The sequence below is a fragment of the Zeugodacus cucurbitae genome, chromosome 3, assembly GCF_028554725.1.
Source record: "Zeugodacus cucurbitae isolate PBARC_wt_2022May chromosome 3, idZeuCucr1.2, whole genome shotgun sequence".
NCBI lineage: Eukaryota > Metazoa > Arthropoda > Insecta > Diptera > Tephritidae > Zeugodacus > Zeugodacus cucurbitae.
Genome location: NC_071668.1, coordinates 75,346,315 through 75,363,705, shown reverse-complemented (window position 1 = coordinate 75,363,705; position 17,391 = coordinate 75,346,315). Strand labels below are relative to the sequence as shown.

The following is a 17,391-nucleotide window of genomic DNA, read 5'->3' as shown; positions in this document are numbered from 1 at the left end:
TTTTTGTCTCATTCTGACTTGAGACTATACTGTTAATTATAATAAACTGTTTTCCAAAAATTTTCATTTAAAACAGATTATCTCCACATAACTTTTTTCAACTCTAAAATGAAATGTCTTAAACTCACTTTCATATTTCTTCACTTTACTTGTTTTATTTTTATTAGTTTCCTACAATATTTAGATAACTATTGCATTATTGCAATTTATTTAATAATTTGTGCTTAGATTTTCCTTAAAGGACTTATTTTTGTTTCGCCACATAGCTACATTTGTTATATGTCTATATATATATATATATATTTAATAATTATCATATGATATATGTATTTGTTTAACGTAGACATCGAAAAAGTGGAAATTCTTTATAAAATAATTATTGTTGTATTTTTTGCTATATGCTTTATATGCTATTTTAAGTGCTAAGTAACTTCACTGCTCGCTAAATATGAGTTTTTAAGTCACTATAGGACATGTTGCTTTTGAAAATCAAAAAGATGGGAATGCACTTATGCGCTTTTTAAGAGAAAACTTAATTTTTTGCCTTTAGAAATATTGTTTTTAAATTTTACTTTTATTTTAGTGAGAAATTACTTTTAAACTGTTATGTTTTATTGTTTTTGTTATTCAAATAATTAAAAGATTTCTTTTAAAAGTTTGTAAAATAATGAAGATTCGGTGTCATAATTTATGTGCTCATTGTTACCATTGTCGCAAGAAATAAGCGCATAAGTCGATTTGTGCCACAACAGAATTTTCTGCTGAAATACACAATTTTAGCCATTTTTATTGACTCTATTTCGACAGCTCAAAATTTAAATTAACGAGTTGCAAATTTATAAAACAAAAATTGTCATTTAATACTGCTCCAATAGTCACTTTAAGTGCGCATTTCGTTCTTTTTCAAAATCGAGTTGTGCTGCTATGCCTTCTCGCCACATTTTGGAGTAGATTTATACTGAATTTTTCACATTTTGGAGTAGATTTTCCACTGAATTTTTCACTTCCACTAAATTTTCTCTTCTACGATTTTATATCACTTTTCTTATACTATTTATTTTGTTTTTTACAAATAAAGATTATTTGATATTTTATTTCTCCAGTTTTTAATTTTTTATTGCTAAATATTTTTTTTTCATAGCTTCAGTATTTAATAATTTTTAGCCTATTAGTTATTAAATCTAATTTATTTTTATTTTTTAATATTATAGAGTTTTATCACACCATTTGAATATATGCTGGCGGGGAGGTTTGCTTTATTTGTTTCGTGTTTTTATTATTATTTTTTTTTTGTTTCACATTTTAATTTTGTTTTATTATTAAAAATTCAATAATTTTTCGTGAGCAAAAAAATGTAAATTAAATATTAAAATTTTTAGATTTATTATATTATTATTTATGCTCATTTGAAAAACAGCATAACTCCATTTTAACCGATTTTTGAAATAATATATGTTAGGTTAAAAATTCATAATGACTTTTATTATGCTGCGGTTTTGAAATATTGAGTCATTATAGCTGATTAACGAAATAAATCCGGTTGCAATAAGTCATTTCAACATATTTAGTTGTAATAAATGAGTCTTAGAAAATATTCTTTTTTTGTTCTAAGAAAATTGATATTTAATTGGCATTTTTGCTGCCAAATCATACAAAATCTCAACGAATTATTGCTTTTTTAACTTTACACATATGTTTCGAAGATATACAGTTGATCTCCTTTTTACACGGTTTATTTTTGCACGGTTTTTTTACACGGTGTTTTTGAACACTTCCCAGTTACCATTTTTACACGGTTTTACTTTTTTTACACGGATTTTTTATTTTAATTGTATACATTTTTGCAATAAAATCAAAATTCCTTACGTCAATACGTCATAAATCTATTGCTTTTAATAGAATTTAATAAATTCTAAATTAGGTTTAAACTAAAAAATTAAGCTGTATGAAGAAGTAAGAAAAAAGAAGACACAGCGATTAATGACGAAACTTTGAAATGTATTATTTTTTTACCATTCCCAGAATAGTTGTTGTTTGTTCCTTCTAACAGTAATATGTACATACATACAATACCAGAAAAGTCTATAACAACAACAACAGTGAAAATTCTCACTGTACGAATAGATAGATTTTCATGTAAAATTAGATCTTTTTTACACGTTTTCTATTTTTTGCACCATTTTTTTCTTAAATTGGTCCCAATAGTGAGTTTTATATAAAAATTTTATTTTTTTTGCACGGTTTTTTTTTTACACGAGTAATTTACTGTCCCAGTTAACCGTGCAAAAAGGAGATCAACTGTATACCGAATTTTCATAACTTTTAATACTAGCTTTCCGCATCATCTCATATACATATTGCCTCAACTCAGCCATTTACACACTTGTTTATAGAATTATTTCGGCATTCCTTTTTAAGTTTTCATAATTCTCTTCTTATTATCATTTATTTCGCCTTCTTTTGACATACATACATCAAAAATCTAATTGAGGCCTTTATTTCGTTACTTCTACGGCAACATTTATATGCGCTCCTGTCAAAATGTTAAGTGTTATCACGTTATTTCTCTCAATATAACTATTTTCGGACGTTTTCCACTCACTACACTCCAACTCGAGTGCTTTAATTCACAATTTTAACAATTTCACTTATCACTATTTTTATTATCTTTAATTTTTTTTATACAATTATATTTGCATTTATTACACTCCTACAATATTCTTATACCCTTCACGTCATCACGTTATTATTGTATGCTTCCTAACCTATCAACTAACATTGAGTTGTGCTTTTCGCTCTTAAATTACTCATCAATTCTTACTTTCCTAATCAAATTTCATTTTTAACTTAATTGAAGAACTAATAATATATTGTTTATATTTTTAGTAAAGTCTTCCAATGAATCGGTACGAAAATATTTTGAAATTAATTAAAAGTATGTACCTATAGCATTCAAGTGCTTTCATAATGAAGAAATTGGTTATTTACTACATATAAATAAATATACTGATTGTTTACGTATCACAAATGCTTAAGTATGTACTTACTATAAGCAACATTGTATGCCAATTAGGTAGACTACTAAGACTTGAAGTGGTTATACTTGGTATGATAAGGATGTACTTGCTACTTAAGTACAGTGTCTAAATTCTAGCTTAAATGATCTCTAGCATGAGATTTGAAAAAAAACGTAAATAATGAAATTCCATTGTTGAAAGAAAAAAAATATAAAAAAAAATTTAAAAATAATAAATAAGAAAATTTAAAAAATAAATAAATAAAAAAAAATTTCAAAAATAAATAAAATTGTCAAATTGATTAGTATTCGCGAATTAGATGAAATTCACGTATATAAAAATTGTAAATGAAAATATAAATCTCGTAAGTCGCATGAAAAATTGCTTTTAGAAAACTCGCAATAAAAAAATCTTGAAATTCGTTCTCTCGAGACTTCGTATTAAAGCACAGAACTACTAAAAATAACTCAAAATTGATAAAAGCATAATGTAAAATCATTTTCATATTTAATACTAGTACTCTCTAGTTATTATATTATTGAGTTGCTCACTTCTATTTCCACTATTCCTGCCTTACATTTTTTTTAATTTCAAAATTTATTTTATCCTATATATAACTTGATGTTTGACATTTTCTATATTTGTATTCATATATATATGTATTTAGACACTGATAAATTTAAAGCATGTTTCTAACACTGAATTCTACTATTGGTTATGTATTATCTTCAATTATATTTTATATCTCAGTTTTTCGAAAAATTTCGCATGAGGAATGTTCACTCGCGAACAGAACGTTGCTGTCAATTTGACACTTGAGAAAAGAAAAAGTTTAATGAAATCGTTGAAGTACTTTTATCTCACACTCTACATAACTCTGCGAGTTTTTTTAGCTTTCATATTGAGACTTGTACATTTTAATTTATTTTGCAATAGTTCTCATTAACTTGTTTTTGTTGTATCACTATTTTAAAAATTCAATATTTACTCTTTCACTTTTTCTTATTATACTTTTTGAGTTAGAAATTCTATTTGCATTTTATTTGATATATTTTTTTATTAATTGTTGTTATTATTGTTTTTTTTGTTTTTGCAAAAATAGACTTCACTACTATCACATTGAGTATTAGAAGAGGTTAGACGGCAAATGCTGACATTGAAAGCGAGTCATTTTGAAAAAGTTACCTTAACAACTACATACATATTTACATATATGTGTATGTATTTACGTATTATATAGTATATATTGTTTTGTTTGAATTACTTTTAATATTTGTCACTTACTATACATAACACACTTGTCTCATATGTAATACATATTTACCATTTACTTTTGTTGTTTATTTTATAAGCTGTACATCGTACAAATATTATGTAATATTTGTTTTTGTATTTGTATTCCATCATTTTAATACTAATATCATAGCTATTTTGTGAGTATCGTTTGTATTTTTACAAGGATTATTTCATTTTCAGCGCAAACGCTGTCTACTCGCTAATTTTACATACAATTATTTACAGGCAACTACCTTATATATATATATTCCCATAGTTCCTAGATGGAACATAGGGCCTCAAGTAGCTTAATTTATAATAAAATATTTTTGAAAAAAAAGTTGGTATAAAAAGTCAGAGAAAAGTTATAAATATTTTATTTAAATTTTCTTGACTCATATTATTTATTGATGCTTAACTTAGTTCTTACTTAACCCAAAAATTAAAAAAAAAAATAATAATTTTAATTTTTAAATATTTTTAAAATATTTAATTTAATTTAATTGTTTTTAATTGGAAAAAAAATTAATAAAATAAATTTGAAGACATTATAAAAAGATATAAAATTAAAAATAAATTTATAACATAAAATGTGGAAAGAATTAGGATTCTCAAACTATTTTCATTAAAATGTAGATTCGCCTACAGTATATTCCGTATAGTCATAATTATTGCCAACCATTTACCTAATTTTTCAAATTGATAGATCGTTGATCTTTAGAATTAATTAGACTTGCTAATCTCATAAATCATCATTATTTTCAGAATATTTATACAGAGTGACGCATTTCTTGTGATTTGGTTTGGGTCTATGATCCCAAAGTCTAGATCAATAACGCTATTTAATTTAAGGTGAATTTCCAATACCAATAACTTCATATTTAATGATCCAGAATGAATTATTCATAATTATTTCCTTACCGCATAGATCATTTTGAAAATTTTTTCACCTATATATGCCTGGGATTCGCTAATGTGACGTCACATAATAGTTGCAATGTCTCTAAATTATTATTTGGGAGCAATTTCCTTCGAACTTGTGGGATTTGATCTTGAGATATTTAAGCGAAGATTGCTTAAAGAACACACCAAAGTTTTTATCTGCAGAAACCATATTGAATATTATGGTTCACTCAGGAAGAACACAAGCTTTTGGAAAATAAAAATTTAACTGTCGAGATTTTTGTATTAAATTTGCTTTTACAATTCTCTTTAGTTTGTGATCACCCTGTACATAACCTACAGGCCTTTTTGACCATTTCAAATTTCAATTTAAGACTTCAAATAACTATATAAAATTTAATTTTGTAAAATTTTTTTTAAGAGTGTTTAGCAGATAAATCATTATCATTATGTATATATAAATTATAATAAATAAATTAATAGATTAATTCCTTGCAAGCAATAAGAAATTGCTAAAACCCTTTGATAACTATAGTATATGCAAATTTGTAGAGATGAACGCTTATTTCATATATTTACAGTGGAATTGAAAGCTGAATATTGTAATGTCTTTTTAGAATCTAGGTATTTACAAAACTTCAAATTGCTTCACTAGCATATGTTATATAACACTCTTTGAACATCTAATTTAAATCAACTATTGACATTTTTCCTTACAAATTCACGATTTTGTTTTACCATTATGATTTTTTTTTGTTATGTATTTGTTTAATATTATATGAAAAAATGTAAAATAGCTGCCATTAAATGTTTGTAATTTTGTTTGCTGCCACTTTGTTTTACTTATTGCATTAATTATGTAATTCTATATACATGTATATTTATCAGTGATGTCTTGTGGAATTTACATATTTATTTATTATTCAATGAATTATACTGTATCTTAAAATTCTGCTTTAATTAATATTATATTTATAATTATTATTATTGTTGTATGTCCTTTAATGTTTTGTTGTCCTTGGTGCTTTTGATATGATTTTCCATGTTTACGCTTACAAAAATGCACGAATGTGTGCCTGCATCAGTGTTCTCATCACAAATCTTGCTGTCTGGCGTCTGAAAAAGAAAGTGTTTATTTGACAGATGAACATTTTTGAATAATCTGAAGATGTGACAGGGTATGAAATCTCCAAGTAAATTTATTTATATGGGACTTAATCATTGAATCCGTTTCGATCGAAAAATTTTATGTCAGAATCATTAAAACCGTATCGAAAATAAAATTTACGATCACATTGAACTCACTTACTGACTCGAAAAAATACATTCCGCGGCTAATAGATGTCGCTAATTACGAAATTATTGAATCCGCAAAATCGAAAATTTTGGTCGAAATCTATCCGTTGGTGAATGAGTTGCGGAAATGTAAAAGAAATAAACCATTTGAAAGTTTTTATGTAAACAATTACTGATGACGGACTAAATTATGTTTTATATGGGTTTTTTAGAGACAAGAGTCAAAAACACTTTAACATAACTTTATTTGAGGCGTTTAAATACGATATAAACTTGCCCCCGAAATAGGGCAAGCATTTTTTCAAAGCCTCAGGCGAATTAAATACTTTTTAGGAAGAAATTTTACAAGAGTTAAAATGTGTAAGCTCTCCAATCCAGGACAAATCCAATCCAGACAATTAGATTTATCAAATTTGTCGCATTTTTCGATGAAAGTCGATAAAACAGTTTTACGGTCTCACTTTATGGTAAAGTAGTTTATCGACGGAATCAATGAATGCAAGAAAATTTTCTATCGAAAATCCTTATCGTATCGAAATCGAATTCGCTGCGGATTCAATGATTCGAAGACACGTAAGGGTTTAGTTAATCATCAGCTAGATCATTCTTAGGAGATGGGATGCCGGCTCTCTATCGAAGTAGATCAGAAAAAAATTTTCGGGAACAGTTTTTTTTAAACAAAAATAGTTTGGCGTTACAGTGTTAGAAACCTTAGTCGCTGTGATCCATTACGTAAAAACTTGGAGACTTCTTTAACCCAAATTAAATTCAGAAACTTATACGAACTATATGTGACTTACCTAGACCGACTGTAGACCAGCATTCAGCTGCATTGTGGGCCTTGAAATTATTTTCTATATTTCCTATATTTTCTGCAATTTCTCCAGCAATCTTAATCCGTTTTAGCCGCTTTCCGGTGTCTATTTTATGCTTACATGTGTGGGTATGTATGATTCTGGTATCTCATAGACATTTATATATATTTGATTACATAACTACTTAATATTTTATAATATAAATGTGCGTTTCCGTGATTTTTTTCAGTTACACTAACATTAGCTTGGTGTGTAAAACTTTCACTTTTCGTTAATTTTTTTTTTTGGAAAATAAAATCAAATGTTGAAAAATAAAATAATTTTTTGCGAAAAGAATACCGTTAACTCATAACAGTTTCATTAAAGTGTGTGTAGGTATGCCATATCGTTTAAAAATTATTTGAAAAATGTTTTTAAAATATATAAAATAATTTTTATTGTAATTTTCACTGCCGCTTGGAGAGACGGAGGGGGTTAATAAATAAAAATTGTTAAATAAAACAAAAATATTTGATTTTTCTGATATATGTATATGTATTTTGTATTTATAAGTTTCGCTTTTTGCCTTTTTTGTGTTATAAATTAAAGTAAATATATGTGTGTATATTGATAATTGCTATGCTTAAGTGGAAAAAATAATATATAATTAATAATACGCATAAAAGTAAATAGAACCAAATTCGTTTGTGTTTGATTAAAAAGGTAGATCTTACAGACTTAATATACAATTAACTGTAATTTTTATATTTTTTTTTTACAGTGGAGTAGAAATCAAAAGCGGTTCCGCTGGTGTTTGGTGTATGTGATCCAAAATGTATTTTTATTTTTTTGAAATTTTATGTATACTATTTATATATATTTGTATGTATGCTGTGTTTGAAAATATATATGTATAAAATGAGCGTAAATTGTTTATTTTTAGGTTTTATTGTTTTTTTGTATTGTAAAAATAAATATAGTTTTCATTGAGACCAAAAATCGTATACCAAGTGTTTAGATGCATCGAAATTTTGTTAAAAAATTTTGTATTTTATAAGTGCTTATTATTTTAAATGAAATCGTATTGAATTCGCTTAAAAACGCTATTTTTAATAATTAATAAATTTACAAAATTTCGAGTTATAAATATTACTTTGTTGCTACAAACTAAAATGACTTTTGTGTGTGTTTACTTAGAAATAATTATTTATTATTAATTTTTAATTTCTTTTAATAATAGTAACTCACAATTAAATATAATTTGCTTACATAAGTAGTTTTAAAAAAATATGCAAATTTTTTACACATTTTTTTTTTATTTACAGCAAAAAAACATTAATTTAAGAATTTTAAATAAAAAAAATTTAATATTTTAAGAATTTATTTTTTTCATGTAAGCAATAAATTTTTGTTAAATGTTTTTTCTCATGATTCGCTGAAATTTAATTTGATTTTTTTATATTTTTTTATATTACATTTGAGTTGTCATTTCTACTATTCTTCGTCGGCCTTTGACGTAATTTACAAAATCATACATTGGAAAAGTAAAATCGCTTTAAAAAATCTTAAAAGTGCATGCTTGGGTATATAATTCACTTTAAATGTACTTTAATTGTTTAATATCTACTATTTACTATATATATATTATATGCTTATAACCGCGTTAATCGGCGCTGTACATATTCAAATTTTTATTTTCAAACTTACATATTATTTACAGCTAAAATTACAAATGAATGCTTTTACCGCTAATTTAATACTTTACACAAGCTACAGGCGTCGTATAGCCGATTTGTTGTTGTAGCGAAAATTTAAATTGCCTTGCATAATATTATTTTATTTTATTTTATTTAAATTTGTATAGATATTGGAGTTTGAAATATCTCATTAAAAATGTACTTTAAATTCATTGCTTATCGCTTTTGGTTCGAAATTTAATATTTACATATTTATAATTGCAAATTGCAATATGCACCGCCTTTACATACACAATATATTATATTCGATTTCAATCATAACTGATTTGTATTTTGTGCAATTAATTTTATTTTTATATTTGTTGGTTGTAAATATTTCAATGACTTTGACTTGTATGTTGATTGATGGAGTCGGGTTGCAGCGCTATCAATAACAGCTAACTACTGCTAACTGTTATTGAGTATGTGTGTGTTTGTGTGTTCAAATGGCGTGTACAGTTATATGTGTGCTCTGAGATGGCTATTGATATTTATTCGGTGATTACAGTATTCAAACAGTATTTGCGCTAGTGCAAATTTACTGATTTCCAAGTCTGATAATGATGCTTAAGTGAGTGACGAGATATGATGAGTTATTTGTACACAAATATTATATAATTGATGTAATACTCACTGTCCTGCAAGTGTTCTTATCCGGTATTTATTTTTGTTGTTAGTTTTAATTACACGCCTTTTCATTTCAAAAGTTCATTCACTTCACAAAAAATAAAGAAACTGACCGAAATAGTCCTATCTTCAGCATTTTAAGCATTAAAACACATATTTCAGTAAAAGCTTCACAGCTTTCATTATGCTTTAAAGCTTCGGAGCTTTCAGCACTGAAATTCAAATTTCAATAAAAGCTTTAGAGCTTTCATCAAGCTTTTAAGCTTTAGCGAAAAGCTTTTTGACAGCTTTTGACGCTTAATGCTTGAGCTAAAATTTTAAAATTCTGTTTACTCAAAGACTGAAATTGAAATTAAAGCAAATTATGTTGCTTTAAGACATCAGAGACATTAAGAGATAGCACTTTCATTCATGATTAAGGCTTTTTAAAGCTTGATAATTGGTCTAGTTCATCGAGCTGTCATGAAAATACATATTTCATAAAGCTTGTAATATTTTAATGATCGAAAAATTAACAGTTGAAAGCTTCAAAAGCTCCGAAAGCTTTTTTGAGCTAAAACAAATCTACTAAATTATGATTTTCTAGCGAATTTTGTTTATAATTTCGCAATAATTGGCTCAAAACTTTCCCATAAAGTATTTTCTTCACAAAAAGAAAAACAAAACCTTACCTTACCTTTAAAAAAACTTGAAATTTTCTTGATATCTTGAGTCTTGAGTGAAATTTTAAATTCATTGCAGGACAGCTGTATTTTTATTTAACTTGATTGAGAGTTCCCTATGTAGTTATTTTCTAGGCTTAAAACTTTTGTATGAACTATTGTATATTTTATTTGTGACACACCTTTATTGATGGCTTGATTAATTGCTTGATGATTTTGTGATTTATGACAGTAATGATTTATATATTTATATTGTATATTTGCTCTGCTACAATTTAGTATGCTTTTGTATTTACAATGTACGCTAAGTGATGTTGATTGTGGTTTGTTATTATTTGTTCTTAAAGTAAATATATACCTGTAATTTGTTTTAAAAGACGATTATATGTTAGTTGTGATTTTGTGAAGATGAGTGATTATTTGCAAATGTGAATAATCGATTAATTGCGGGAGTGATTAATTAATCGACCACTTTGAGTTAAACAATTTTAATTATTTATTTCTACAGATTTTTTTTTACTATTTCGAATCAGAATTAATAATCCGATTTTAATTTGCATGCTGAATTATTTTCGATTAATCGATTATTCAGCATATTTAAATTTGAATTCAAGATAGTCGATTAATCTCAGATTAATTTCATTTGAAACTAAACTATGATTAATCGACTAAACATTGCGCCGTATACAATTAAGTTTTCCGATTTGCTATTTGTTTGATTGCCTATATACCTCTAATGTCACAGCTACTAATATTTATTAATGCTTTTCAATTTAGAGATTTTATTTAAATGCGTTTTGGTGCTTATACTGCTGTAAGCTTAATACTATTTCATTGATTTTTATTGAATTTTAGTTAATACTAATTTGCGCGACATATTTTGATTTTCGTTTAAGTTACCCATGAATGTTTTATTTGTGTATTTAATGAAAATATTTTGTAGTGGTTATTGTAAATAATGAATATTTTTTTTTTATATGCAATACTGTTTAAAAGAAAAAAATTCTCCGTTCAGAAATTGGAGTTGAAATTAGCCAGAAAACATCGAGAAGGGCATTCGAGAGTGAAAGTGTGTTTCTCTCATCTGTGAAAGCTTCAGAGAGTTAAGCACGCTCGAAAGCTTCAATTTGAGCTTATCAAAACCATTTCAGCAGTTTTTTTTAGGCAAACGGGTGATAGTGAGAGATATAATTCCAGAGACAAATATAAATTGAGAGCATATAAAATAATAATATTATATAAGAGGAAAGAAAGAAGAACTTTTGATTCGAAAGCTATAGAAAGTCATCAAAAATTACGCAATTTCTCACTCTTCTATCTAAAACTACCTCTCAATAAAGTTTTTTTAAAAAGCAATTTGCACCGCTTTTTCACAAAAATTCACTCAATGAAGCTCTCACAAGCTTTCTGGCTAATTTTTTCTCGACTAATGAATCGTAATGTATGTAATTAAATTTCGAACTTTTTGAATGTCTTCGAGTTCATCTTAGGTAAAACTATATTTTTTTCGATATATATTTCTCTATATCTATTACACTTAATTAATACAAAATCCCTCGCCATCCACACACTAAGCTAAAGCCATATTAATAAGTATCTTCAATATTTAAAAAATACCTTCTAAACGCACCTTTATCATTATCTCTTAGAAAACCCTAAACATCACATATTTGTTTCCTCTTTCGAGCAGTTCGAATCGTAGTTTAATATTAAATTACATTTAATCACTAGTTCTCACGCACTCAGTTTAAATTTCTGCTGAGCAAGTGTGTTTTGGCAACGTTTCCGGCGGCTCAATAGAACCCCTTGCCGTTGCTGATCATGCTCAACACCGATGCACCCAATTTCCAACTAAATCACATTAGTCATCATTTCAGTGTATTGTAAATATTGTCGGCCACCTCCTCCAGTTCGTTTGCAAGACTCGCCGCGGTAGCGCCTATGCTGCCGCCGTTACTGCTTTGGTGCGAGTCGTTGACCGATGTTGAGTTGCCTTCCAGCGCCACTGTGGTGACATGCGCGCGACTCTTGTTGCCCACTTTGCCACGCCTTGCGGCGCGTTCGCGTTGTTTGTCGTTGTTGAGCGGCTCATCGCCCAAATACACCGTGTGGTAGCTCACCGGACTGACAGAGTTGCAATTGATTTGTACGCGACTGATAGCCAGACCTGCTGGGGGTGCTGTTGCGCTGACCACAGTCTGACCGCTTGTTGATTTGCTCAAGGCGCTGGCGATGCTTGCGCTGCGTCCGCTGCCGTTCAACGGCTGTGCGATTGTGGTGTATGTCAGCGATGCGTAGTCACCGTAATCGTCCGAGATCTGCGTGGAGTGTGTTTCAGCCGAGAAGGTGTCACGTGTGGCGGATGTGCAAATGCCGCCCATTGCTGAGACCATGGTGCCAGCTGTTGCTGCTGCATTATGACTAATATTGTCGTGACATATTTCCGCATAGATATTCTCTTTGTTGTAGTCGATCATGTTGAGTGCCTGACAAATGTTGCCCGTTGGATTTTCCGAAGCCGATTCGTCGCTTGAGAGCACCAGCGAATCGCGCACGCTCGAGTAGGGCAGGTCGTCAATTAGGCTGGTGGGTGTGAGCGGTGAGGCGAGCGCCGTGGGATTGCTTGAGTGGCCCAAACCACCGTTGCCTGCAAGCAGTGAAAGCCCGCCAGCGGCACGTCTACCAGTCACGGGTTCGCCGATATTAAAATCAAGTCGTCTATCGCCTACTGTTGGTTTTGTTCCGAACACGCCGTTATTTCCATTGTGCTTCAACTGCGCCAAGGAACGTTTGTTGTCGTGTAACTGCATTTTCTGCGGTAATGAAAAGTTCAAAAGCTGATGCAGACTTGAGGACGATTTGCTGTACTGCCGCGTTTTGACGTGAAACTCATTATAAAGCTTTTCGGTTATAAAAGATTGTGGCATGAGATCTTGATTCTCGAGATCTTCCAGATCGGTGCCCGCCTCGGAGATGGTATCGGTGTTGGGTAGCAAATCGGGCTTGCGTGCTGCGGCGCCGCCGCTAATAAGCTCAATATCCTGCAGAGACATCGATTTGGTTATCAATTTGCTGCCATTGGTTTCGACTTTCTTGAATTTCTCCTCGATGGTCGCCAGCGTAGTGGTCTCCGTGTCCGAGCAACCAATATCTGAAGCGCCGCCACTCGGTTCCGAAATGGATTCATGCGCGTCTTGTGGCTGCGTATTTGGTTTGTCGCCGAAACGTTCCTGCAACAGCTTCGACATATCCGAGTATCTTTCCATGCTCATGCGCTTCGCTTGCACATCAAGTTCGTAGGAGGTCATTGTGTGCGCAGCATGTTTGTCCTGTTTGCGGAACCATTTTTTCTTCGTCGACTGAAAAACTTTCATCTTATCGCTAATGCGGTTTGTGCTGCCTGCAGCGTTTTCAAAGGCAGCCTGTGCTGCGGCCTCCTTCGCCTCCAGATTGGCTAGATCCGATTTGCTGAGAAAGATTATGGAATCTTCCTTCTCATGTGCCGGTATTGTGGTTTTTTCACGTCGCAACAGCTTTGGTAGGTGCAGTGGCTTCAAAATTTTCAAACCTTCACCGCGACTCTTCGAACCAGAGCGCTCAGGGCGGTGCAATATCTCCACCTCAACCATCTTCAAAAATTGATCACAATTGAATTGACAGAACTTCAATATATTTTGCACATTCGGATTCGCCAGCATGCGTTGTTCATTCTCGAAACCGAGTGAGCTCTTCAACAAATTCATCTCTTTGGATAGATGCAGCTTGCGTAAATGCAGTGGACTTTGCACTTCCACATCTTCGATGGGACAGGCGATCACCACATTTTCAGTGGTTATGTGCGTGATGCAAACATTCTCGGGTATCGCGCTACTACAACCCTGCGGGCCTGATATGTAGCGTAGTGTTAACGGCAACTCTCGCTGTGGCGTTATCAGCGCCGTAATGCGATGCACACAATCCGGATTGACTTTCTTATTCGCCTCATTGCCGATACCACCGAGTTTCTGCAGTATTTGCGGTATGCCCGGTTCGATCTCGTAAAACTTGCCCTTCGTGGAGAGCGACACATACAGCACCTGTCGGTTCTCGTTCAGCAACTGCGCATAGCGTCCCTTCTCCTTCTCGCGCCCATGATTGTTATTCGCTTTTGTTGTTACACCACCGGTACAACCGATTGTTGCGTGATCTTGCTTTCCATCTTCGAAAACAGCCAGCAGTCGAAAGACTTGACCACCACGTGCTGTCGTCTTCACATACTGCGGTCGATTGTTGGTCGGTGGTGGCGGTGGTTGGGTATATATTGGTATGCAACCCTCTGTGGGTGGGTTATTTACGTTGGGTTGGGATTCCGTGAAGGCGGGCATATTGTCGACTGAGACGAATTTGTACACTCGCTCCCGCACGAGCTGTATCAGTGAGGTGTAAAGCGTGGCTGTGGTGATACCTTTGTCGTTGAGCAGCGAAAAGTAGCCTGAAAGGATGAGAGCGGAAAATGTGTATGAGTTGGGAAACATTTGAATTAAAATTGAAATTTGAATGTAATTTAAATTTGCAGTTTTCCTGGAGATGGAAGTAATAAAGAAATATTTAAATCCAACTGTTTACAAAAGATTAAAGTAATCGGACGATTTCGTTTAGAAGGTTTTTTGAGGGGTAAGCTTGGGAGAGAGCTTAGTAGTGTCTCGCAGTTGATTCATGGTTCACACGTAAGCTTTAATTTCAAGGCTTCTACTATATAGAAAATGCTTAATATTGTGGTGTGAGTATCAGCTAAATTCACAACCGATTTCATTCGTGCCCCATTCTCAGCGTAAACTTCTCAAATGCGTTACATAAAAGAGTATCTTCAACTTTTCAGCTGTTTTCTCTCTGACGCGTATATTGCACCACCTCATGCATAAGTATCGTTATTGCTGCAACATTAAGTAACTAGCAATTAGCACGTGAAATGAAAATGTTAAATGGCGCATAAATATGAAAGGACGCCAAAAGCAGTATATTGGTAAAATCAGAATCCTAGAGGGCAACAACTACTACAATTTAAATGGCACATGTGTAAAGTTGTATAAATGAGTTGCATAATGTGAGTGAGTGAGATGGCAGAAAATGCTAGTGTCTACTATGGTATATCTGGGGGTCATGTCATATTAGCAGTGAACCAATATTTTATTTGTGTTTTAACAGTGCGGAGCCACATCAATGGTGCAGATGGCATATGTCTGTGTATGTGTGTGTATGACATGGGGCATTAATGACATGATTATGTACTGCAGTGGCCCAAGGGAGCGTACGCATGGAGTGAAACTTGGTACTGATACATTCATTTAGTACAGTGGGCTCCAAAGATTACAAACTTTTTCTGAAGATCTTGTGAAATTGGTTTTAATTGATTTCTCGATTTTTTAGATTACTGTAGTACTTGAGAGGGTTAAGAAATGACTATATAAATATAATTATTTTTGAAAATATTATTTACTATTTCTTTCATAACAAATAAAATTAATTTGCAAAATAAAATAAAACTCAGAAGTTATTCATTGAATTGCATTGAAAGTCTGATTACTTCGAAAGTTAAAATTATCTGGAGTTTACTGTTTCCAGTTAGAAGAACGCCCTCAGCATTTTACTGTATTTGTATTAATTAACAAGGTACATTTAATTGTTTCAACATTTGCACACAATTTCAGTACCAAATAAATAGTTAAGCAGAGAGTTACCCGTCAGGTCTTCATTAAACTTCATTTGGGGAAGTACAGTGGTATGTTCAGGAGCATAATGTAAACGAAATAATATAAATTATAATAAATAAAATATTTTAAACAATGCAGGTAAAAAACGAAGACAACAAAATGAAGTAGAACAAAGAAAAAAATTCTCAGAAAAGTGCTAAAAAACATATAAAAAATTAAAACTTTTTTTTTTTGTTTTTAGACATTAATTATATCTTCTAGAAGAATTTTCTTATTTAAAAAAATAAAAATTGTTTAAACTCGTACATTTTTAATATACTTTATACAGGAATATCTAAAGTGTTGAAAGAAGATGACTAGAAAACGTGGAGATTTTTATAAAATTATTTAAAAGTTACGATAATTAAATAAACAGGAAAAATATTGTGAATCACCTCCATTATATTTCTGTCTTACAGAGTTTCTTCCTCCACCAAAAAATAAGTGATAAATAACAGTGAATATGCTTGCACTTAAACACATTCAATTTATTCAGTGAGCATTTTGGGGGAGCTACCCATTAACACCAACAACAGCAACTACAACAAAAAATATTGCATGCTGATGACCAATGGCGAGCGCTACGCTGGGGAACAAATTTAATTAAGAGCCAAATAAGCAAACGATTATAAGCAGTGAAGGGGAAGGATAAATAGCAAATATATATTAAAATAAAAGAATCATATTACGTAATTACAAATAAATAGTCGAAGAAGTATAGCGGAGCGAAGAAAGTGAATTGCAGAAAAATGCATTGCTGGCACACAGCGTTTTTGCGCTGGCACCAATCGACAGCAGTGGCATTAAATGTAATGCTTCAGTGATTTGAAAATTGCCATCACAAATGCTGAGTGGCGTGTAAACTATTAGAAAAGTGCACAACAACAGCAACAAGTATGCAAGTGCAAGAAAATAATTTGAGGAATTTTTGAGCAATTTTAAGATATTCGCGAAATTTGCTTAATTCAATGAAGACGTTGCTTATTAATGAAGATGAGCGCTTAAAATGGCGATTCGGCAAAATATTTGAGGAAAAAATAGCTGGCGTTGAAGGAAATTGTAGTAAACTGTGCAGCAGCGCAATTAATGTAGCATATTTTAAGGCGTTAAAGAGTATGTTATTAAAGGAAAATGCTTGGATTTGCAATGAGACTGTAAAGGAATCTAAAATAGCATAATAAGAAGATAAAAAAGCTGCAAGTTTAAATATTATAAAGTTTTCAAGTAATTGTAGTATACTTTTAGGCGCAATTTTTTATAATTTGTAAGAATAATTGAGACACTATGCTGTTTTCTCTTGCTAAAGTTCAGAACTACTAATAACTTACTTTATTTTCATAAAAAAATGCTTT

General features: G+C 30.9%; 1 protein-coding gene across 2 annotated transcripts in view; it reads right to left on the bottom strand.

Moving 5' to 3' along the window:
- Positions 1-9,499: 9,499 nt before the first annotated feature.
- LOC105212045 (uncharacterized) overlaps positions 9,500-17,391 on the bottom strand; it is a 217,680-nt gene continuing 209,788 nt past the window's right edge. For both annotated transcript variants that reach the window (XM_054227979.1, XM_054227980.1), the window contains exon 11: positions 9,500-14,781. In XM_054227979.1, coding sequence (XP_054083954.1) covers positions 12,179-14,781 — 2,603 coding nt within the window. In that variant the 3' untranslated portion in view covers positions 9,500-12,178. The remainder of the gene's footprint in view (positions 14,782-17,391) is intronic.